At 32.6% G+C, this 24,975-nt stretch overlaps 2 protein-coding genes across 2 annotated transcripts; one reads left to right on the top strand and one right to left on the bottom strand.

Moving 5' to 3' along the window:
• Nucleotides 1-9,983: 9,983 nt before the first annotated feature.
• LOC113711371 (1-acyl-sn-glycerol-3-phosphate acyltransferase 2-like) lies at nt 9,984-21,090 on the top strand. Its single transcript, XM_027234537.1, has 11 exons — nt 9,984-10,061; nt 11,855-11,977; nt 16,677-16,716; nt 16,809-16,882; nt 17,521-17,580; nt 18,669-18,746; nt 18,838-18,996; nt 19,333-19,458; nt 19,975-20,067; nt 20,684-20,770; nt 20,875-21,090. The coding sequence occupies exons 1-11, from the start codon at nt 9,984-9,986 to the stop codon at nt 21,088-21,090; spliced, it is 1,134 nt and encodes a 377-aa protein (XP_027090338.1).
• A 1,544-nt stretch (nt 21,091-22,634) lies between these two features.
• LOC140015157 (uncharacterized) lies at nt 22,635-23,519 on the bottom strand. Its single transcript, XM_072067058.1, has one exon. It carries the CDS (start codon nt 23,517-23,519, stop codon nt 22,635-22,637), a length of 885 nt encoding a protein of 294 aa, XP_071923159.1.
• Between the last annotated feature and the right edge of the window lie 1,456 nt (nt 23,520-24,975).

Genomic DNA, 24,975 nt, shown 5'->3' with positions numbered 1-24,975 from the left:
AGTAGAAATAGCTGGCTTGAAAGGGATTTTAAATTGGATTTGAGTTTGATATCCTTTAACGGGCCATTCTTCTGGTTTTCTAATTTTTAAATTTTTTATTTTCTGATATTTGGCTTGTTCTTCTAGAGTCTCTTCTGGAAAATATTTCAAAGGTTCAATCGAATCAATTTCTAGTAAAACTTGTTCTATGAATTTTTTTGGTTTTCAAAGGGGTTTCGAAAAAGTAGAGTAGGTTTGAATAAAAATAGGTTCGAATCAATTCAACATAGGTTTTATTTGCATAAGAGGGTTCAATTTCTCCAATATAGGCCTCATCTTGTTTGGAGAAGTAATTTTGGGTTAGATGGAGGAGTTTGAGTAATAGAGTTTTTAATAACACCAATATAAGTATTTGAAGTTTGTTGGACAAGAGTAATAGGCCTTTGAGATTGGACTTATAAGCCTTTGTCTAGGGACTTGAGTCGGGATTGGACTACGGACATTTGAATAAGATAGGAGGGACCTTGACGGCCTGTATTCAAGTTTTCTGGACATATCCCTATAAAAATTCTCTAGTCAAAAATGCTGGTAACGAATTTTGTTCTCCTTTAATAAATTTGATCTTGAAATTGAAATTTGAAAGTAAAGCTTGCCATCTTGCAAAAATTTGATTTGAAACTAAATTTTTAACATCCTTTTGTAAAACATCTTTAGCTGATTTACAGTCAATTCATAATAAAAACTTTTTATTTATCAAATCATCTTGAAATTTTGTAACACGTAACACAATTGATATATTTTCCTTTCTAATTGTAGAATAATTCTTTTGAACTCCAATCTAGATACCAGAATGATATCGGACTAATTGCTCATTTTGTTTGAAGTCAAGACTAGAAACACGCATATGCTCATATGATGCAATATGTTTGTTTTGTTTAAGGATGCCTTCGTATCCTACCTCTGATGCATCTACTTTTGCTATCATAAATGCATGTGGATGAGGAATTCCTAAAAATGGAAGATGCTTGACAATTTGCTTGATTCTTTGGACTATTTTAGTATGTTCTTTGGTCCAAGATGGAGGATTTTTCCTCAGTCTTTTTATATAGTGGTTCACAAATTTGTCTTAAATCTTTAATAAAATCAAAGACATAATTAAGGCATCCTAAAAACCTTTGTAATTGATTTTTATTTTTAATTTCATTTGGAAATTTATTAGCAAATTCTAGGGACCTACCGATTGGCTTATATTTTCCTTGATGAATGTCATGTCCTAAAAATCTTATTTTTGTTTGAAATAATTTGATTTTTTACTCTGAAACAACTAATCCATTTTTCTTAATGGTATTAGAAAATATTTCTAAGTTCTTAAAATGTTTTTCTATTGAATAGGAGAATATTAATACATTATCTATGTAGACAATAGCAAAAGTAGAATAAGGATTAAAAATATCATTCATAATTTTTTGAAATTCAAATGGTGCATTTTTATTCCAAATGGCATAACTTTCCATTGATATTGTCCACAAGGAATACTAAAGTAGTTTTATATCTATCTTCTATAGGAATTTGTATTTGCCAAAACCTGGTTTCATATCGAATTTTGAATAAATTAAGGAACCATAAATTCTTTTTAATAAATCTCTTTTATTTGGTATTGGATATCAAATCCATAATAAAACTTTATTTAATGGTTTATAATTAATAACAAGCCTTGGAGCTCCTTGTTCAATTTGTGTACTATTATTTACATAAAAAGCAGAATAACTCCATGGAGATTTAGAAGTTTCTATAATATCCTTTTCTGGTAATGTTTGTATTTCTTGTTTACAATATTCTAATAATTGTTGATTCATTTGAATTGGTCTAACTTTAGTTGGAATATTTATTTTCATCAAATTCTAAAATATAAGGCAAATGAACAATATGTCTTTTTCCGTCCCAAAAACCATTTGGCAGATTTGAACAAAGTTCATTTCTAAATTTTTCTTGGATTTCCATTATTTTATCCTATATTGCTTTAGTTTGTAATCTTTCTTATACTTTATTAGTTTTTATTTCATCTTTCAAATAATTTATTTATTTATTTATTATTATTTATTGCTCTTTGTTTCAGTTTCTTAGTAGTTTGAATAAAATTTACTTCTTTGACTAATGGAAAAGTCATAAAAGAAAAATAAATTTCTTGATCTAAGACTTTTGTAGTTTCCTTTATCACTTACATAAAATGGGAAATTTTGAGATAAAAATAGAGTTCCTAAATTACTTCTTGATGTAAGTCTTTCACTAAAATAAAAGTATTTTGAAAACAAAATCCTTGTCTACAAACATGCACATTTGAGAGTTTATAATTAACTTCTAATTTCTTCCCTCTTGCTCCATGTAATCTTTGTTTTATTTTTTTCATAATATTGAGTAGGAACTATTTCTTCTAAGATACAATAATGATCTACTACAAAATCTAATAATGTTATTATATCTAAATATATTTCTTTATTATAACAATTTTTCCTAGAATATGACACATTTGAAATTTTATTTTTGAAATAGAGGTAATTAAATATCCTTCATTATTTTTCCTCAACTTGTACATTATTATTCTTTTCTGAAGAATGTAATTGGTCCTCTTTTTGTTTTGATTCTTTTAATATTTGAAATTCTGTTTATAGTGCTAAAAGTTCATAGTTTTTTGTTTTTAACAAATTTCCTTTAGTTTTTTTATTTTGACTTGTAAATCTTGAGTACTAATATTGACTTGGGTTTTAAAAAAACCATTGAAAACTTCCTTTAAATTAAAAGGTTCTATTTTTTTAAAATTTTCTTTTTGAATTACTATATCTTTTAATTTTAGTAGATAATCCATTTTACGTCATTATCATCTATTTTATCAATTAATTCTAAAAACAAATTGTTTATCACTACTAGAAATAACATTTATTCTTGAATACCCATATTCACAAATTCCTATACGTTCACAACTATTTGTTGAAGATTCATATTCTTCGTTAGAATTTTCTTGTATATGAAAAATTTCATCTTGTTCAGATTCTGATTCAGAAATTTGGTCAATAATATTTAATATTTGAGTTTTAACATATTTTTTCTAATTCTAAGGTTGAAGATCTACTTTTAATATATTTAATATCTACTTGTCTTTGTTTATTAAATTTATTTGTCATTTCAGTTTCATCTCTAGGGATTCTTATATCTCTAATGATTTTCCAATGACATCTTGAGAATATTACAAAATTGTATCTATTGGAGTAATATTCGATTAAGCCCTAGAATCTTTAACTTGCCTATCTAATCTATCTATTTTAGTTAGCAAGTGTTCACAGTATAAGCAATTACTCATATTAATTTATATCAGCATAATTTTCATAATCTACCGATAATCTTTCATTATTTATCCAACAAATTTCAGAATCATTTTCATTATTTTCAAAAGTATCAATATGTATAGTCATGGGGGCACTGATACCATTGGGGATGCCGGGGCTATATATGTATATATATGTACTCACACACACACATGCACGTACACACACACACAACACACACATATATATGTATATATGTATATGTATATATATATATACAACCCAATATCAAATAAAAAGAAAGATACAATTGAAAATTCCACTAATATATGAATGATTAATAATAAAAAAAATCATATAGCAATAGTCTAAATCACTATGATGGGAACAACTTTATCCAATTATTGAATTAGAAATGGCAAAGAAATTTAAATAAGAAACAACAATAATCCAATTTTTTTGTTTTGCTATCTGCAATAAAATGTGGAAATCCTATCCAAATTTAAAAAAAAAAGAAGAAAAAATGACCATTTTGGTCCTTCATCTTTGAGGTTTTGGCTAATTTAACCTCTTATATATCACCATGACCATTTTAATCCCTTATGAAAAATAAATCTAGGAACTCTAATGGAAAATTGAAAATTTGTAAAGGAGTTAATTAGGAATATGCATATGCACTGTTAAATTTGACTGTGTTGATGTGAGGACCCGAATTTTTTATTTTTCTTACTTTTATTTTATTTTATTGGCTTATTTAATTATTTATTTATCCGTTTACTCCGAATAATTTATTTCATCCATTTTAAATCCATTTGTATGGAACAATGTCTCATTTCTATTTTTTAAAAATGTTTCGTTAGCGAATTTAATTTTTCTGCGGTTCGTTTAGTGAGAAGTAGTAAATGCACATTTTTCGAGGCAATTTCGATCCGAGAGTATATTAATCTTGGAGAATTAAGAATGATCTCTAGTAGGCTAAGAAAAGTTAATAGAGGGACTAGAGGTGGGTGAGTTAAATTAAGCTCAATTAGGAGCACTAATTGCTCACTAATCGATTGTTGACTTTTGGGGTATCAAGACACCTTTATGTCCTTCATCTTGTCACACCATCAAATCACCCAACTACGACCCAAAACCTTTCTTCCTCTCCACTCCTCTTGGCCGACTCCCCCTCCCCCATTTCTCCCCAAAAATTTCAGCTAGCTTCTTCCATTCTTGCTCCACAAAGACACTCCAAATTTGCTTCTTGTCTTGGTTCTTCATGCAAGCTTGGAAGGTGACTTGAACAAGGAAGAAACTTTGGTGATTTAAGAGCTCATACACTAGTGGTTAGTCTTCATTCTTGGAAGCAAAGGTAATCATCCAAAAACCCTCATCTTTTCCTCTCAACTATTAGTAGTTAGTTAGTTATAGTTAGTTAGTTGTTGGGTTGTTGATTGGTTCACAAGAGCCTTGACATTAGGTAGTGGACTTGAGGTGGCTTTGTAGGTAGAGGCCTTGAGGATTTTGTATGTTTAATTGCTTGTTTGATGCTTATTTTGAGAAGATATGGTTTAGTTTTAGTTGGAAAGTTGGAAAAGAAAGCTAGAAGATGAAAGTTGCATGCTGTCTGAATTTTGGCTTGTTGAAACCCTCATGTTAATTTCGAATTTTGATGTTATTTTGGTGCAATAATGCTTGATACATGTGGGTTATTATGTGTAGTAAATATCTTCCAAAAAGCTTTTCAATTGGTTGTGTTAAAGTAGGGTTAAAGTGAGAAAGAAATATGGAAAATTTTCTGATCAGGAGGCTCAACCAGTGTTCACGTTTTGGGTCATAACTTTCTGTCTGGGAGTTGAAATTGAGTGCCTTTTGTGGCATCCGAAACTAGACTCTGAGAGTTTTCCGTCGGTATAAAATGCGCCTCCTAACTCGTTTCCTAGGAGCCGTAGTGAACCAGCAAAGATGACTGAATTTCCTCACTGTTTTCTTCCGAGAAACAGTCCTAGCTGCAGTTTGTAGCTCAATTTCGCCTATCTTGCAAAAAGAATTTTAAGACAGTTCCTTCTAGTGAATTGTAGCATTTTGAATCTAGTTTTCAACGCCTCAAACCACACTAAATTTCCAGTTGTGTATCTCTAGTTATGTCAGATTTTGAAACTCTGCCAAGTACATCAGAACTGGAAGTTTCGTAAACAGGTTCCAAAAATCAGTTTTCTTAGAACTGTTGTATCTTGGTGTAGAAAGGTCCGAATTAAGTTCCGTTGGTTGTATTTGAAACTAGATTTGGATTTTTAATTGTGGTATAAATTTCAAAGGCTGATTCCATTTCTACGAATTTTGCCGAATTTTCAAACTTTACTGAAATTGCAAGCCTGTTTTGCTCTGTCCTGTTTGGAACAGTGACTTTGAGCTAAAATTTGAATGATTTCGAAATGGAGTCTGAGAAAAGTGTCTTCAAGCGAGTTTTAGTGCATTGAGTCTAGTTTCTAACGGTATAAAGTTTTCAATTTTTGGACTTATGGAACTCGAGATACGATTTTTCCAAGTAGTGTCGCACCAAGCTGGAAATTTTCTGTTTTCAAACAAATACTCCTTTTAAGAACTTTCCACCTTCCATTACGATTGTTGGACTATTTTAAGTTTAGTTTCAGGATTAGATACAAGGTCTCTTTGAACTTTAAACCTTCATCTCGAATCTTAGTTTCCTTCCCTTTTTATAATTCCTCTTGGTTGCATAACACCCTTGGTTATGGCACCTCTCTTCATACTTGAATTATGGACTTCAACCCCTATTCTTATGGCCTCGATTTCCATGAGTTTGAACTCTAAAAAGGGAGCGTTTTAACTAGAGTAATTCTTGGTGAATTGCACTAGTTTTATACTTGAACCTTGGAACCTTAGCCTTGACATTTACTATGAGATGAGTGGAGTTTTGGATGAGTTTTAACTCCATTAGTTTGAAAACGTGAAAGCTCTTTATGTTTTAAAGTTCGGAGATGAGATTCGAAGTTTCGAGGGATAAAAAACCATTTACCCTTTTCCTCGATTTTCGTGCCAAAAGTGAAAACGGTACTTTCTTTTGGAATTGAGATTTCTTTCCACGACTTGAATCAAAAACGACTTTCGACCTCTCTTTGAACATTATTTCAACGATTTAGCGAGAAAAACTCTTTTAACTTGATTCGACTTGTGACCTTGAGGGTGAGTAGCAAGAAAATATATATATATTTTTTCTTTTTTTATAACCGTGGTCGAGTACCTAGATAATCATGATTATACATATCTCAGGTGGTCACGAGGACGCCGAAGAGCTCATCTGACTCTCGCTTTGCTCTTGTTTTGCCTTGACTTTTGGTGAGTGTCAAGTGCATGTTCGATGTTAATATGATCGAATTGAGATTTGTATAAGTGCTATATGACACGTGAATTTGCCGAGATGAGGGTGTACTTTATCACCCTCGTCCTCTCTTTCTCTCTCTCTCTTAATTACATGATACTTGTTAGATGAATATATATGACTTGCACTTGTATATGACACATGTTTTAAGTCGTGAGTACTGAGCGGCTAGAAGTATCACGCCCTATTCGGGTGAAAGGTACCGCTCATCCCGACTCAGTGCTATGATCGACTCTAAGTTGATTGGAGCGTTGTCTCATCGACCCTTATACTTGTGGGGACGCCCCAACCCATTGGCTAACCTTGTAACTCGAGCCGGCAAGGGCTTGGTCGAGAAGCTTGGTGAACCTTGGGAAATATTATAGCTTGATCTTTTGAGATCTCGCTTGGCATACTCGAATAGTATCGCCACCTCATGCGTGTTTGGTTCCGGATCCGAGAGGGTGTTATATTGGATGGAGGAAGTAAGTGGAGCACTACGGTCTTGTTACTACTTGGGTTGACGGAGGGTCAACCCCAGATGGCTCAAGTTGATTGAGATGTGGGAATAACTCATGAGAGCTCCTGTATCCTCCTTGTGTGTTAATTCCTACTTGTGCACTTAAATGAAATGTCATATTTTAAGTTGCTTTTAAGCATGCTATTCGAGTAATTGGTTCTACGTGCTTATTTGCTTGCTTGTTTTCTTGGCCTCACTGAGCGTTAGCTCATCCCTTTAAGTTTGTTCTTCCTTAACAGGCTTTGAAGGTGGAAATTGGAGATCCTAGACTAGCAACTTCGGTTGGAGCTAGTTTACTTTTGTATGTTATTGGAGACCATTAGTGTAAATTTTGTATACTCGAGTTTTGTGGTTTGTAATCATAAATGGTATATTTGGGAGTTTCGAGCTTGTATATTCGAAGTAATTCTTAATTAAGCCGATTGTTAATTTGTGATCCTTATTAAACTTGAATGAGTGCTTGAGTCCTGACGAGAGTTGGGCAGGCATTCCGCTGATACCCTAGGGTTCGCCCTAGGGAGAGATGGGGGCGTCACAGTTGATCTATTATCTTTAGGGTCGTGTCCAATTTTATCCCTTATATGTCAACGTATACAAATTAAGAGGTTTGTGTGTTTTTTTTTAAATTCTGCTATTTTTTTTTTCAAATGTAGAATTATAATTATAGCCAATGAAATTTGCTCCATTAGGGTTTTCTAATTTTCTATTAAAAATAAAAAATGGACTTTATTACGTGAAAATGAGAGTTTAAACTTCTAAATGGACAAAATTAGACATGACCTTGTTGTACACTTGATTTTCAACTTTCTGTTAGAGGTTCTAGCTTAGTTTTTTTCTTGTTCGTGTAAAGATGAGGGATAAAAATGGTCACCATGATAGTTAAGGGATTAAATTGGCCAAGTCCTCAAAGATGAAGGACCAAAATTATAATGTAGTCAACCAATGCTTTAGACTTAATTAATTCTAAAAATAAGGAAAATCTTTTATTATTCAAATCTAAAAAGGTTATTTGTGATAGAGAACATGAAAAAGAAGAGACTTTTGCATGAAACAAAGAAAGTACTTTTTATTCCTATATCAAGGGGGATTCCAAAAACAAGTACAAAATTGCAATTTAGATAAATAGTATTTTTACAAAAAAATTTCAAGTTTATGCATGCAATTAATTACTATATTTGTAATATTTATACATTATGATGTAGTGATGGCACAAGTCACATTTATGGAAATCAAGTTATGGCAAAACTTTTGTTGATTTTTTCTATATTGTGCATATTTCTTTTTGGTATTTAACTGTATACATGATTAACAAGATTCATCACCTTTATTTAAAAAAGTTTTCTTTTCTTTTTCTTTTTTTTAATAAAATGCCTTTTTATTGACGTGTCGAAACAAAAGCATCAAAATTACAGAGTTTCCTCAACCCGCACTACCATTTCCTCTACCCCTTTTATCCTCCTGACAGATGACATGCCTAGCTTATCTAGTCTGATCTCCCCCCTTGCTAACTTTGGGAACATGCTTATGTGATCATAGGTGACACAAGCCTGTTACTGGTGAGAAACACCCACATTGGCTAGAATATCCGCCACCCGGTTGGCTTCTCTGAAGCCGTGCGAAACTCTCGTCACGTCCTCGATCAGCTCCCATATTTGCTCTACCTCATTCCGGATCTGCCACGGGCACCGAAACCGCCATTGAAGAATTCCCACCAATATCTGAGAATCCGATTGAATTTCCACATTTAATAAAGGTTTCAATACTTAAGTCCTTATATATTTTAAGCATTGACTTCTTGGTTTCAAAAATATGATGCCATGAATATTAAAAGTTCCAAAATCAAATAAATAGGTTGTTGAGACTCTATTTAATAGTAGAACCCCGTACAGGAGGGATGGTAGTTTTAAATTTTATTAATCTAAAATTGTACAAAGACTCTCAACAAATAAGAAAAAAATTAGAAAACCTAAAAGAGGGGAAGTTGAGGCAATACAATCTTAACTTTCTTTAACCAAATGTGGCAAATCTTAAAAGGTCGCATAAGTAAAAATATTGAAAGTGTTTTCATGCAAACTAAGTTAGAACATTACATAGCATGGATTTTATACCAAGTTATAGTTTTCTTAGTCTTAGATTTGATAGTTGAGAAATGAATCAGTATCTCAATAAATACTTTACGAATTTCATAATCTTCAACATGATGGTTGATAAATGAATCGACATTTAACATATATAGTTTAATTTTTAGATTTATTATCTCTTGATATCAAGTGTTTTGTTTGTTGCAGTTATTTTTTCTATAATGCATGTTTGCACTAAGTAGACTACAGCTAAAAATTATTTGTTATTTAATATTTTAATTCATCATTTTTAGATAGCTAGAAAACTAAAAGAATTTCTCTATGTAATGTATTCTTATAACTATTTATGTTTTACAATATTCTTTATAACCATGCAAAACACGGGTTTCTAGACTAATCATCCAGACTGCCAAGATTAAGAAATAGAAGACTTTTCTTTGATTGGGCCATTAAAGCTATTTGAATTAGCTTTTTAGGAGAGTTTATTTTTAAAAAATAAATTTAACAAACCTAATAGTTATCGTTGAAAGCTCGTTTCCTGACAAATCGGTTTGATTGCCATCTGTGAATATTTCTTCTTTCTCTCTCATTTTTTCGTCTTCTTCATCCAATACAACAAAATATATAGCTATTGGTGTAGAGATCTCAATTCTTCTCTATAAATCTACCATTCTTTCTATTATCTTCCATAAATATTCTATGTAATTAAAGGGCTTTTAGAAATGGCCATTGCAGCTGTTGTCATTCTTCCTCTGGGTCTCCTTTTCCTTCTCTCTGGTCTAATTATCAATTTCATTCAGGTACATTATTATTTTTGTACTGTATATATCTTTTGAATTTTTTTCATTACCTTTTGACAAATTTATGACATTTTTTGCAGTTTGTGAAATTAAACTTGGATTGGTTTTATATATTGTTGATGAATTGATAAAATCGTATTGCTATTAATGCATTCTTGTAGATTTCTTTTGGGATTGCATGTTTGGAAAGAATGGGATATGTTTCAAAGAACAATTTTCCAACCAGACAAAGAACAAAAGAAAGAAAATGGAGAAATATATACTAAAAGGGGAAAATAGCAAAAGTATATGTAATTGGAGTTGGACTTATCACAATAAAAGTTGTACATTATACTGATTTGTGACTTTGTGAGATTTCAATTTTAGATATAAGATCAACATTTATAATGTCAAGGGATTTCTTGTTGTTGGATTACATAAAAATATCATTTGAGAATGTGTAGATGAAAGTGGTTTGTTGTGAGTATGAAGATTGAAGCACTCTAATAAAGATTAGAGTGTTTTCCTAATTGACAATAAGTTTTGCTGGTATATTCTATATAATCTTGGGCTATCACACTTCATAGGGAAGGATAGCAATATGTATTTCATTGAGTATAAGGATTGGAGTATCAGAAAAAAGTAATTTGACGAGCTTTATATTATACAAATGGAGAGAAAAACCTTCACACTACAGTTAAAAAATAAGCATGAAATGAGAGGAAAAATGTGTAAAAACCAATGCTATATCATACAGAGTGAATAATTCAAGGAACCTATAAATCGCAACATAGCAAATTATGAAATATGGTAAACAAATATATTTATTATATTTGATGTCCCTGAAACATTCAAGACTCAAGGAACTTGTAGACCGTAACTGATCAAATTACAAATCGTGAGGAGTAAATTACAAGGAGAAACTGGAATGCATTGAAGTTTTTGCAAAGAAGAAATTTGAGTAATTTAGATCTTAAGCCATATGTTTTTCATGAAACACATGGTTTGTTTTGTTTGCATTTTTTGTTGTAAACTTGAGCCTATGGTTGCATCATTTTAGATTGACCATGTTGCCTTCTGGGTCACATGATTGAGCTCCAAAAGTGAACCTAATAATTCTCGCATTGTTCCATTCCTTTTCTATATAAAGAAAGACTTAAAAAAATACAACTTTTGTTGTATCTTTATATTCAAATAAATAAAACTAACTACAAGAATTGTCTTAAAAGAATTGTTGTATAATTACTTGAACAATGCATAATTTTGCTTCTTGTTAATACAACTATGTTCTTTCTCTTCTTCTCTTTGAGAAGAACTTGCATATAAAGATAGTACACTAGTTTCATTTAGTATTTGAGAAAGAGTTTATGTTAATACCTCATTTGGTATACTAATTAAGTTTTAGTTTCTTCTAGCATTTCCTTCAGGATATAGATAAAATATTTTTTCCACCCCATGTTTTGGGAAATGGAAGAATCTACATTGCTAGTGAAGAACTAAATATACTTCAAACTTCTTTCCTTTTCTAAGATTTCTAAGTAAGTCATTCCTTTCTTCGTTTTCTATTTCTCTTTCACTTTATTATTATTTGAGAACACAATAAAGAACTAGGCATTAACAATTTCATGTCAAAATCATTACCAAAAAAATCGCAAACAACAAAATGTAGAGACTAGAAAAAAATTATAGTTTTTACAGGTTTTATTTGATATTTTGGACTAATTTATTTCTCTTTTTGATCTTGTTGTGCAAGCAGTTTTATATGTTTATTAGATAAAATCTTACAAATTTGCTCACATGATCTGAACTTTTAGGCACTCATCTTCATCTTGGTGCGCCCATTATCAAAAAACTTATTCAGAAGAATCAACAAAGAAGTCACTGAATTATTGTGGTTGGAGATAGTATGGCTTTTTGACTGGTGGGCAAACATTAAGGTGTTTTGAGGATTATTATTCATTAAAATCTTCATTTGAGTTTTACTTATGGATGAAGTATAACTGATCTTATTATCATTATGATCTTTGATCAGCCTATCCTTTAAAACATGAGAAATTATTCTGTTGATAGTTCATTTACTTGGTTTTTACATTGTTTATATTAAAAAAGATGAAGGATTTAGAAGTAAATGGATTTGGAATCCTTAAGTGAAACTCAATCAGTTATATTGTGAATAAGAATGGTGCTTTGAAAGAAGAATTTGAAAGGGACTTAATATAATTTTAGTTTTTCAAGAATAGTTATAGATTTCAAATGCCACAATTCATGACATATTGTAAATTAAAAAATATTTATTTGAAAATCCTTGATAAATTGTACGTAGGAATCTAGTCCATAACTACTTAAGGTATAAAAAGTTTGTGACATGTTTATACTAAGTACTATTTAATCCACGAAATCAACTACTTTAATAACTTACGATTCTTATTTAGTAGTCTTTTGTGGTCTATAGGATGGTTAGGTTTTTATAGGGTGATTCAAATGATGCATATGTATTGATGCATTAGCAATTTTGAGATATATGAAAATGATTATACATGATATAATTTAGATGCAAGCAACACAATTCGATCGAAAATACTCCATTGAATTCCATATCAGGTTTAATGGATCAATAGACCTTGGAGTTTGTGAAGATGACTCAATTTTGATGAATTATAATATTAACCTAATAACCTGTTAATTTTAAGAAAGAATATTTGCTAGATCGTTAATGCTGATGGTTGAATCCTTAACTGACTTGGCTAATTGTTTTATGGAGACTCCCTCATCAACGAAGTACTTCAAGTTGTAGTAAATACTTCTTTTAGTAAAAGGACAAAATGTGTTGATTCCAACATCACTTTCAATGAATATCTAATCATTCTGTTCGTGTTGAAAAATGAACTCCATGAAATATTGAATTACACTTTTAGGCAATTGTTTCTTTCCCACTAAAAACATGTTGATTAAGCATCCTTCTGGTTCATTTCACATTTTTTTAGTTGTCACTTTGATTTTCTTGTTTGCTTTGTTAAGTTATTTGTTAAGTTTATAGCCAATTGCCTCTCTATTTCTTCATTCATTCCTTTACTTTGGAACTCACATGTGATTTACATTTTTTCTACATTTCTTTTTAAAATTTTTATTTTTCTTAAAACATTACTTTGATTTTTTGTTTTTAATTTTACTTCTTTGTTCCTAAATTGAGCATGCAATTCTAAACCTTTCACCTAGGTAGTATTAAATGAACCCCATTTCATTATAGATGAAATTGTGTATTATTTTTTTTTGTTAAATCAAAAGGGTCTAGTTGCAAGTTGAGACAATGCCTTGTGATGACATGCAATGTTCAAATAATTCAATTTTGGTAATTGAATACAAGTTTGATATGTGATTTTATAGAGGAAATAGATGAAAAAACATGAAATTTTACGTTATTTTTTTACTAGACCAAAAGAGTCTAGTTGTAGGTTGACAGAGTCGTTTGTACTCATGCAATGTCCAAAATAATTTAATTTTGGTAGTTCAATAAAAGTTTGAGGTGTGATTTTTTAGAGAAAATAGATAACAACACAAAAGTTTGTTCGTGGTGTTTCAATGTTAAAGAAATTTTTATAATTTCTTTTCATTCTTGATGAAGATCACAACATGACTAAATCCAGTTGAACTAAACGGTATATATTAAACCATTTTCTAGTGAATGAAAAGTTGAAAATAAAAAGGGAGCACACCAGTCATAGATTAACCTAAAGTGGTTGTTCTTGCTCATTAAAAAGATAATAGCAATCTTCTCTCAAAAGAATGTTAAAATCAGCTCTCTTTACTGTTGGTAAAAAATAATTAGAATCATATCTATAGCCATAGATGTTTTCTTTGATTTAATCGTGACATCTTTCGTTCAGTCTATATGAGAACTCTTCATTATATCGATAATTTATTGCTTATAGTGATTATGCAGTGAAAACCTTTAAGTCGTACAATTTGTATCTCGAAAAGATCCAAAGAATTGCTAAAAATCTCCCTTTGTTCAATTTGAACCCAAGAGAAACTTACTAGTTTGGAATCAATGTTGAACCGTAATACTCCTTGGAAGGTTTTGCACTAATAGAGCCTATATACTTAAAGGGTTGTGGGATGTAGAAGAAAGTAAATATAAGATTACTTATAATTTACAACTATTATAACTATGATTCATTGATGCACTTCTAGATAACAAATTTACTCATCAATTTTTATCTTCTTGGTGGAAATTTTGGAAACCAAATTTTTTTTATCATATAAAGATATGAATATAATTTTCTTTAGTGTTAGTAAATCAGTTTCTCTTTCAGTTAGATTGCAATAGCTTTTTGTGTTGTATATGCACTAATTTTAGTTATTGCACTAACTCATTAAAAAGGAAAAAAAATTAGGATTGCATTCAAACCTTTGAATTCAAGGCCTCAATTGAATTTTTTCCAGCCGACCATAAATTGTGCCACTTAACCCTCTTGATTGTTTTGTTGTTTCTAAATGGTCCACTATAATTGTATTTCTTTATTACTTTACCAAAAATAATATGCTCTACTAGTGCTTAATAACATTACCTATTATAACCATTGTACATAAATATTATACAATAAATACCTCCTTTTGTTGCTTCTTAGATTCCACTATTTGAATGGCAATCACACAAATAAGAAACTAGATATTATTGTGTTTCACTTATATAGCTTTTTAGGGTATAATTTATTATACAAAATAGAAATCACTTTTTATAAAAAATGAGGGGAAGAACGAGTCTAGTTGTGCATTCTTATGATAACTTTTTTTTTAGTAGATTAATAGAAGTTCCTTATAGAAATGTATTAAAGGCATTAATAATATTTTTGATAACAAAATTATTGTAGATTTTATATTAGTGCAGTAATGATGGGACTAATTAGTAGAGTTAAGTATTAAGAATTAATATAATCTAGTCGTATATATGATCTTGATTATGCTGCTGAAACTTTTGCCATATATAGATGATGTTTACTATGGATAATGGATAGTCATATGCTGCTTTTGACATAAATCAAGTTCATTGGTTCCGTTTGAATTTTGAAGAAAAATATTTCTAAATTTATTTTTTCTTTTTTTTTACCCTCCTATATCTCTGCACTCCCTTTCCACCTCCCAACTACTAGGCTCATAATTCGAATGTTAAACCTACCAGCTAGAAACACTCTTAGAACTCTCTCTTAACCATTGGGCCAATCCCAGTGGTATTGAAAGACAATAAACTTTCAACACTACAAAAAGTTTTAGATATACAAATTAAATAAAATTGGGTGTTTTCTTTTATTTGTCAAGTAAATTAGACTTACATTCCTTAACTTTCATAATAAGTACTTTCATCTCCCATATTTTTTATGTACTTTAGGATTTATCTAATTTCCCTTTATTTGTATATTAACAAATCTAAATGTCTCCAGTTTGTTGACCTCACAATAAGATTTAATCTTAATCAATATATCCATCCATAGATTTATCATTGGGAAAAACAAAAAAAATTTGAAATTTAAGATCAAGCTCAAAGAAGATCCTATTTGGCATTATGGAACTTGTTAAAATGTATTCATATCACTAGAGTTTTAGATAAAGTACGTACCATGGGGTTCGTACCAATTCTTCTCAAAATATTTTTATTCAAATACTTTCAATATTAATCTAACAGTAGCAGTAATAAACTACAAGTTTGTAGTGGTCTAATATCGGGTTCTTTCAATTGAGTAATTATTAGTTGAACAACCAAATTTAACTTGTGTTAAAAGTAATTTTTCCCAACTCTTGATTTTGTGTGAGTTATTACTAAACATCTATCAAAGTAATTTTTAATGTAAAACCACTGACAAATAGGGATGGCAGTGGGTAAGACAAAATCCGATACCCGAGGATTCTCAACCTGATGGTCAATCCGATTAGATGATCGATGAGTAATACAATAGGGTTTAGCAATGATGAGGGGTTACCCAATAGGATTTGGTAAGAGAATTCTAAAAATTCAATACCCGAATATATGTATGTAAATACGTATGTATGTATGTATGTATGTATGTATTGTACACTATTATTTGTCATATTTTATGCACAACACATTTTTGAAAAATGTGAGATAGTTATTTGAATCTTATTTTGGTAGACTTTTAAATTTACCCTTCATAAAATATTAAATCTACTCAAGTTTAAAATTCAACATAATGTATTAATTTAATGTAATGTGTATTGATTTTAGTTTGATAAAAGTTAATTTTTTTGTACGATTTAGATTAGCGGGTAGAGGGCACTCGATAGATAATCCAAACTCGAAATGAGAAGGTTTGGTAATGAGAGTATAATACCTGTAGGGTTACTCTATAGGGTTTGATAAAAGACTTAAATATACGGGCTATGGTTACTCTATAGGGTTTGATAAAAGATTTAAATATACGGGCTAGGGTTTGGATTTTTTATGGTACTCGACTCGTACTACACCTACTGACAAAAGCATCTCAACAACGAAAACTCTCTATGAATTAACCTAAAAAAAAGAAGTAATCCATATATATAACAAATGTCAAAGAGTCAAGTCAGTGTAGCATATTCTTTTTTAAGCTCAATACAAAATTTTTGGTGACTATTTCTTTTTTGCAGGTTGAACTATACACAGATCCAGAAACTTTTGAATTTTTGGGTAAGAACTCTCCTTTTAAACATTACTTTCTTTTAGCCAACTTGTCTTCTGCAGATTTTGAAGTTGTATTTTATTCATTTATCCATTTTCAGGTAAAGAGCATGCACTTCTCATTTGTAATCATCGAAGTGACATTGATTGGCTTGTTGGATGGGTTCTTGCTCAGGTATGTATCACTTATAGTACAATCATTGTGCTCCTTGGATATATTCACTATTACAACATGCTAAATTTTCTTTCAGTTGGTGTTGGCATTGCTCTGGCTTTGTTTGATTCTTAAGTAGAATGGATAAATTGTTTTAAAATTGATCATGTCATTTCTTTATGCTTCTAGTGTAGGCAATTTTATCTCTTTTCTAAATATAGGTGCTTTCAAGTTCACTGCAGCCTTCACTTATCAAGACTAGTTTTTGGATCAAATAATTAAAAAGTGCTTTCAAGTTCATTGCATCGTTCACTTATCAAGACTAGTTTTTGGATCAAATAATTAAAACAAATTGTGCCTGAGATTTGAAATCTATATGCTATGATAAGCTAATGACTCATAAGAAACTATTTGTTCTCTTAAAATAAAGGTTTTTATATTTTGATCTAATGATCAATACCTTGTCTATATTTTAATATTGTTTCAAGAATACATGGTTACAAAATCATGATTCTGAATTAATTTACAAAATTGTGTAATTAGAATTCCTTTTTGTTATAACATATGATTTAGTTTTTCTAAAACATCAATTGAGTTTTAGAAAAATTATCCAAGCATTTTAGTTCCTTTTCTAAGTATAATTTCCTTACATTTTACAGCGGTTTGGTTGCCTTGGTAGCACACTAGCTTTAATAAAGAAAGCAGCTTTATACCTACCGGTGAGATTCTCTTTAGTTGTTCTTATTTATTTTATATAGTACTAATCTCAATTCAATCTTATGTGTTTTTTTAGAATTTACACACAATTCCAAACTTGCAATTTTGTGCTTATTTAGGAATTCAACACAATGAAACATTTTTTTAGATATTCAAAGAGGAGGTTTTGTAGCTACTGAATTTCTTGACTATCAAATGTAATTTTCATTGGGGGAGTCCCCCACCTATTGTACACCTCATTATTGATCAAGACAAAAGTATATAGCTTGCAAGCCAAAAAAAAGAAAAGAAAAAAGAGGTGGTTTTCTTGATAGCATGAATCCTATTAAATTAGTTGTTCTATTGCTCTAAGGTACTTTGAGAAGTACTATAAATTGAGACTTTCGAATCTAAGACTATCTATATAAGCCTAGTATTTGGAACATAGTATCTTGTCTAATTGTTTGAGTATTTTATTGGTTAGAATGGAAATTTTTGTTCCAGAGTCATTGTAGTTCTTTAAATGACCTATTTAAGAAATATTTGGGTCTCCTGTTTAGTAGAACGAGTCAAAGTTGAGGCTAATAATCATTACATACGTATTTCAAAGTATTACAAATTACATGAAGGAGTCATGTGGTATTTAATTGTTACAATATTTGCTATGACTATCAATAGTACAACATTTATTAATGATTGGTAGAGGTAAGTCAAGGTGTTTTCTCGAGATTTTTGCTTACTTTAAGAGACAAATATGCTTTCACAATCTGGGTCGGTCCTTTATTTCCAAGTGAATGGCGCGTGCTCGACAAGATTATAACATATTTATAATATTTACTTTTCACGGTAGATTTGGTACCCTTAATTTTCCTTCATTGGATATTGTTGTAAGTGATGAATGGGTGTTCTAATCTTTTAATTTTAGAATACGTTTGCAATTGATTCAACTTCTGGGTTCAGGAAAAACTACCTTTGAATTGTTTCTTAAAACTTGAATAGGTCCTTTTCAAGTTATAACATAATAAATGTAGATAATAATAAAAAAGAGTGTACTTGAAATAGTACCACACAAACATGCTAATTAGGCAAGAAAGAAATCTCTCTTATGTAGGTTCTTGGATGGTCAATGTGGTTCAATAATTATATATTTCTTGAAAGAAGCTGGACAAAAGATGAGTATACACTCAAGGTACTTTTCCAATACTAACCATTGTATTTATTAATTGTACATCTTTATGTTTGGTTAATAAATTGTATTATTTTGCGGTGCTTAACTGCAGTCAGGTTTACAAGGTCTTAACGATTTTCCTCAGCCATTTTGGTTAGCCCTCTTTGTGGAAGGAACTCGTTTTACGCAAGCAAAGCTCTTAGCAGCTCAAGAATATGCTGCTTCAGCAGGGTTACCTGTTCCACAAAATGTATTAATACCCCGAACAAAGGTGATGCTTTTCCTAAATTATACTAGGATAAATATGTCTAGTTTCTATCTCGTTCTAAAATTAGTTATTATATCCCAATTAGTAGTAGATCTTGGGCATTTCTCTTTATGTGGTTGCATGTAGCTTGCAGTATCAATCTTCAGTTTCAATTCTATTATGAAAAATACTACATAAAGTACATGCAAACTTGACAAGATTAGGTTTTCTCAAAGATGAGCTGCCAATAATAATTTGAAACAACTTGTAATGATCAAATTGAGCTAGTCATATCAAACACACCATGAAAAATAACTGATTGTGATGATTCTTTTATTCATTACATCTGTATCTCTGCAGGGTTTTGTGTATGCAGTTAGTCAATTGAGCTCATTTGTTCCAGCAATTTATGATATCACGGTAACCATACCTAAAAATGAGCCTCAGCCTACAATGTTGAGAATCCTGAGAGGGTGTTCTTCTGTGGTAAGCTCACTAGTTTTCAATTGACTAATTTAATTACTAGTAAAATTGCATTTGCAAACACACAAACCCCTAACCAAGCACACAGTTCTCTCTAAATGCTTGTGAGCTTCACAAACACATATGTTGGTAAGATTACTTTAATGCAGTTCTTTCATTTATCTATTTTTCCAACTAATCTGGCTTAAGTGACTGTAACAATTGCATTACCTTTTTTAGTAGTAAGGGGGATATGCTACTTTCTCTATATTTGGTCTTTTAAGTTATTAGTATTGTTTTCTCTATTTTCTGTCTTTTGATATTAATATTCAGCCATAGATGTTATTAGCTTGTGTTTATTAGTAGAGTGAGTATGAAGTTCTTAGAATTTGGTACTTTCAATTTAAAGGATGATGCTAAGCATCTATATTTGAATGAACATGTTCAAGTGAAAATCCTTCAAGTGTTGAGTGGTTATGTACATTAATTACTATTTTCACTTATATTGATGTTGATTTAGCAAACTAATTTCCTATATAGGTACATGTGCATATTGAGCGGCATTTGATGCAAGAACTGCCTGAAACTAGTAGCGGCATTTCCCAGTGGTGTAAGGATATATTTGTAGCAAAGGTTAGACTATTGATAATGCAATGAATAAATTTCTTCTTTACAATGATGATCTAGATAATTTTTCAATTAGTTTTTCACTCCAAAATTATGATGAACAAATATGACCATGTTTATGTTTACACACACACACACACATATTCCATTTAAACTCCAAAAAGAAAGTATAATTTTAATCTCCTACAAGGGCATAAAAATCTTGGCCAAGGAATGAGTTTCAGTTCAGCATTCAATGTAAGTTAGATTTGGATCTATCAATTTCTATATTCTATTTACAACGTGTGCATAGATTTTATGAATATATGAAAATGTCATGTATCTAATACATGTGCATGTTTGTGTGATTATTTTGATTCTTCAATGTAGGTAATAGATGAATTACAAGTTACATCAGATTTGATGTAAAATCTTTATTTCACAATATTTATAGTCTTTATTTATAAACTATCCACATATCAAATATATTTATCTATGATATGTTCATTTATCATACCACTTTTTTTTTTTTACACATTTTTGAGTAGGTTTCAAGTTTTAAGGAATTAAGTATGTCTAGTTCAGTCTTACCCTTGATAATGAAATATCAATATTCAAATCTTTGCTGGTTGTGATCAATCAGGATGCTTTGTTGGAGCGGCATGTTGCCATGAACACATTTGGTAATAAAGATAACTATCATATTGGCAGACCTATAAGATCATTGCTGGTACTATTTCACCCCTATAGCTTGCACAAGTTTGCACATTCAGTTTGAGTTGTCATCTTTTGTTTGCTATATTCAGTCTATAATTGTTTTTTGTGGATGGATAGGTTGTCATCTCTTGGACCTGTTTCCTCATATTTGGTGCTGTCAAATTTTTTGAATGGTGTCCATTTTCTTGGGGAGAAATTGCATTTTGTACTGTATTCTTGGTCCTTGTTGTCATCCTCATGCAAATACTGATTGTGTTTTCCCAGTCAGAACAATCAACCCCTGTTAAGGAATCCCCTCGAAATTCTTTGGAGGAAAAACTTCTTCACATTTGAGCTACTGCTAATCACAAAACCTACTTGCCAATGAAAAAATGAAGAAGATTTTTGTCCAATGAAAAAACTTAAAAAAATTGGTTAGCTCAATTAGTTAACTAGGAGAGATTAAATCTTCTTCATTTTTTCATTAACTAGAGGGGGAAGTAGCTGTTTAGCCAAGCATCCAGAATGGGAGGAAGAGTGGTTGTTAATGTTGTTTAACATCCTATTGGTCATTTTTTCTATATAAAAACCTCATTTCTATTATATGGGGAGGTTATCATCCTCTAGTTAATGTGTTATATCTTATTTTATCTTGACTTGGTTATGTTATTTTGTACTACTTATAAATGCACAAGTTTTATGTACACCATAAGTTATTAAACCCGACCTAACAGGAACTCGATGAAAGGGATAGATCAATGGATTACTGTTTAGTCAATGGGTGAGTATTTGAACCAATGAATCATTAAAATATAAATTTTAAATTAAATAGAGTACTTCACTTTTTCTAGTACAAGATATATGGTATAAATATTACAAAAAAATGTATTATGACAAATGTCTAAACAATTTTCGATAACCTTTTTTTTTTTTTGGCTAACCCCATGTGCGGGGAAGGACGCCACCCCCATGTATTATTAATAACCACAAAGCAAGATAACAAAGGCGTTAGTTAAGAATAGCTTGCATGCGTATGACGGGGGTCTGTGATCTATCTAAACCCAAGGCTCCCCTTGCCAATCTTGGTAATTCCGCCTGTGAGGTATAAATGACAATATCCACAGAGTTTGCCCCAACCTTGGCCAGAGCATCTGCCACTTGATTTGCCTCGCGAAAACAATGCCCCACTGTCCATTCCAAACCCTGTATTGCCATTAACATATCTAACTCAGATCGAATTAACCACGGGCATCTCGATTTATGTAGAAGGATGTTTACTAACACTAGAGAATCCACCTCCACCTGTATCCGTGAGAAGCCCCGAAGAAGACATTGCTGCACCCCAAATAGTAGAGATTTAACCTCAGCCTGAATACATGTCAGCTTCCCAAAAGGTACAGAAAACCCAAACAACAACGCACCAAATAAATCCCTAAGCACACCACCCCCGCCACTAACTCCCGGGTTACCTAGTGAACAACCATCCGTGTTTAACTTCCAACTTCCCTGGGCCGGCAACTCCCAACAAACCACCCTATGGGAGTACCGAGGCCTCCATCCAGAAATACTGGAGTAGAAGGCAGGCCAGGACCCAAACCCATCAGGCTCCCCTCCCATCTTCCCCACTTAATACCCCAACTGCATCCGCCAGGATACGATCACAAATGGTCTGCCTACGCAGGTACTGTCCTTCAAAGATTGCAAGATTCCGTGCTAACCAAATATGCCAGTAGATTATGCTAGGCAACACTGTGACTCCCGGGTTACCTAGTGAACAACCATCCGTGTTTAACTTCCAACTTCCCTGGGCCGGCAACTCCCAACAAACCACCCTATGGGAGTACCGAGGCCTCCATCCAGAAATACTGGAGTAGAAGGCAGGCCAGGACCCAAACCCATCAGGCTCCCCTCCCATCTTCCCCACTTAATACCCCAACTGCATCCGCCAGGATACGATCACAAATGGTCTGCCTACGCAGGTACTGTCCTTCAAAGATTGCAAGATTCCGTGCTAACCAAATATGCCAGTAGATTATGCTAGGCAACACTGTGTTTAGCGATTCCATACGAGAGTGACATTTTAGTTGACACCACCAACCAGCCAACCGAGAGCGCACTCCTGCCCCTCTGTATACCACACTCGCAGCGTTCCCAAAAAATGCCCAAAGGAACTGCGCAAGTTCTCCCTCCGTAAAAATGTGTTCCAACAATTCGGACTGTGAGTCTGTACAACAAAAGCACTTTGATGGGCCATGCACATTCAATCTTCCCAATGAAGATGCTAAAGGCAACCGATCCCGCAACAGACGCACCATGAAAAAAGATATCTTGACCAACAACAACGAATGCCAAACCCTGTCAAACATGAACGAAGAAGGTGTCTGCCCACTGAGTAGAAGGTAGGATGAAGCAATCGAAAATTCCCCTGACTCTGTCAACTCCCATACCACACAATCTTGTGCATTCCCCGCTGGGACTGCTTTACTGACAATCTCTGAAACAATATAATCCGGGACCCATTGCCTCAACAAACGTTGATTCCACCGTCCATTCGACACAAAGTCAACTACCAAGTGATCCGAGACACTTTGTAGGCGTTGGCACAATGGACCGGACCCAAGCCAATTGTTAAACCAGAAGTTACACTGCCCTAATCGCACCAACCACCAAAGGTTTTGCTCTGCCACCTCACGTACCTGTAGCATTCGACGCCAAACATATGAGCTGCCCTTCAGCACTCCCACCATGCATGGATGACTATGTTGACAATACTTGGCACGCATACATGTCGACCATAAACAATCACTCGTTCAGAATCGCCACCATAATTTGATCGAGAATGCTGAGTGAACCTCCAATAACGAGTGAACACCTATTCCTCCCTGTGACGAGTTGGCACATAAATCTTGCCATTTGATCCAGTGATGACGGAGGCCATTCTCCTGCCCTTCCCAAAGGATTAGCCATAGCCCGCTCAACCAAGGCAAGGACTCCCTTCAGAGGACTCGAGGCCGTAAGCAGGTGAATCGGAATCGCTGAAAGAACATGCTTAATGAGTACGATACGTCCCCTACTAGAAAGACATCTTGTGACGGCCCCACCTGCCCCTAGGGCGTACCCTAGGGTTTAGCGAGTTGCCTGCCTAACTCTCGCCAGGACTCACTCACTCGTAGTTCAAGAAAAATAACGTACAACCATAGAAAATAAATAACACAGTCACTTCAACTTAATATAGATACATTGATGTTCAAATCCAGTTGCAAGATTTATACACGCCCAATACGTTAAAGTATTACAACCCAAGTAAAATCAAACCTAGTCGGGTGTTAGTGCGAGTACAGTAGCAAAATCAAAAAAAGACTAGACTACGCTAGTCTGTACAAGTCTCACGCCTCGGTCGTACCCCCTGTAAGGAAAACAAATGACGTGGAATGAGCTAAAAGCCCAGTGAGGTTCCAAATAGCAAATCGACCATTGTTTACAAGTACAAGTGTCAATATAGCAAAGTAATGAGCATGAAAAGTTCATAAAAGTGGGCAATAACACTTCAAGTAGCAAATCTCAAAATGAGCGATTGTAAAGTTTTTTCTTTTAAAACGAAACAATAACACGATAAGTACTAATCATTCCAAGATATAAGGATACGGATGGCTCTCAGGAGCCAACTTCCCATTGCATCACCAGAGCTTGATCAAGTAATAGTTGACACTCCGTCAACTTTCAAGTAAGTAACCAATCCAGTAGAGCACCACTTAAACTACTCTTCGTCCACCATCCAAACCCCCTACTAGGCCCAAAATCCTCAATAAACACTGGTGGTAATACTCAAGTATACCGATTAGCCGAGGAGATATCACTTCACTCGACAAAACAAAAGGCCCAGGGTTCGTTACCCAATCGACCAAGCCCTTGCCGGCTCGACTCGAGTAACTCGCCATAGGGTTTCTGGAATTTCAGGAAGTGCGCACCATATACACCAATATCTCAAATTCATGACAACAATAAACAGTATATATCAGATTAGGGCAAGTGCGATAAAGTACACTCTTACCCGATCAAACAAATGACATATCATTAAATCACATTGGTCAAGTATTGAAGACAAGTGTCTAGTTCAATCAGGTATTTGGAAGCACTCACTAAAGGTCTAGTGCCTCTCAAAAGTCACGTTCAGGTCCAACTCCTTGGTTGGAGTCCAAATCTGTGATGAAATATCATTTGTGAATGTAAAACTCTCTA

The sequence above is a fragment of the Coffea arabica genome, chromosome 10e (genome assembly GCF_036785885.1).
Source record: "Coffea arabica cultivar ET-39 chromosome 10e, Coffea Arabica ET-39 HiFi, whole genome shotgun sequence".
NCBI lineage: Eukaryota > Viridiplantae > Streptophyta > Magnoliopsida > Gentianales > Rubiaceae > Coffea > Coffea arabica.
Note: the sequence above shows the minus strand (reverse complement) of the source record. Positions and strands in the feature narration are given on the sequence as shown.

What these genes read in the sequence shown, in the direction of transcription:
- LOC140015157 (XM_072067058.1), bottom strand. Translation starts at nt 23,519, where the DNA reads ATGCGTGCCAAGTATTGTCAACATAGTCATCCATGCATGGTGGGAGTG.
- LOC113711371 (XM_027234537.1), top strand. Translation starts at nt 9,984, where the DNA reads ATGGCCATTGCAGCTGTTGTCATTCTTCCTCTGGGTCTCCTTTTCCTT. An exon ending in TTGGATGGGTTCTTGCTCAG is followed by an intron (nt 16,883 to 17,520) that starts GTATGTATCACT and finishes TACATTTTACAG; the next exon opens with CGGTTTGGTTGCCTTGGTAG. An exon ending in GACCTATAAGATCATTGCTG is followed by an intron (nt 20,771 to 20,874) that starts GTACTATTTCAC and finishes GTGGATGGATAG; the next exon opens with GTTGTCATCTCTTGGACCTG.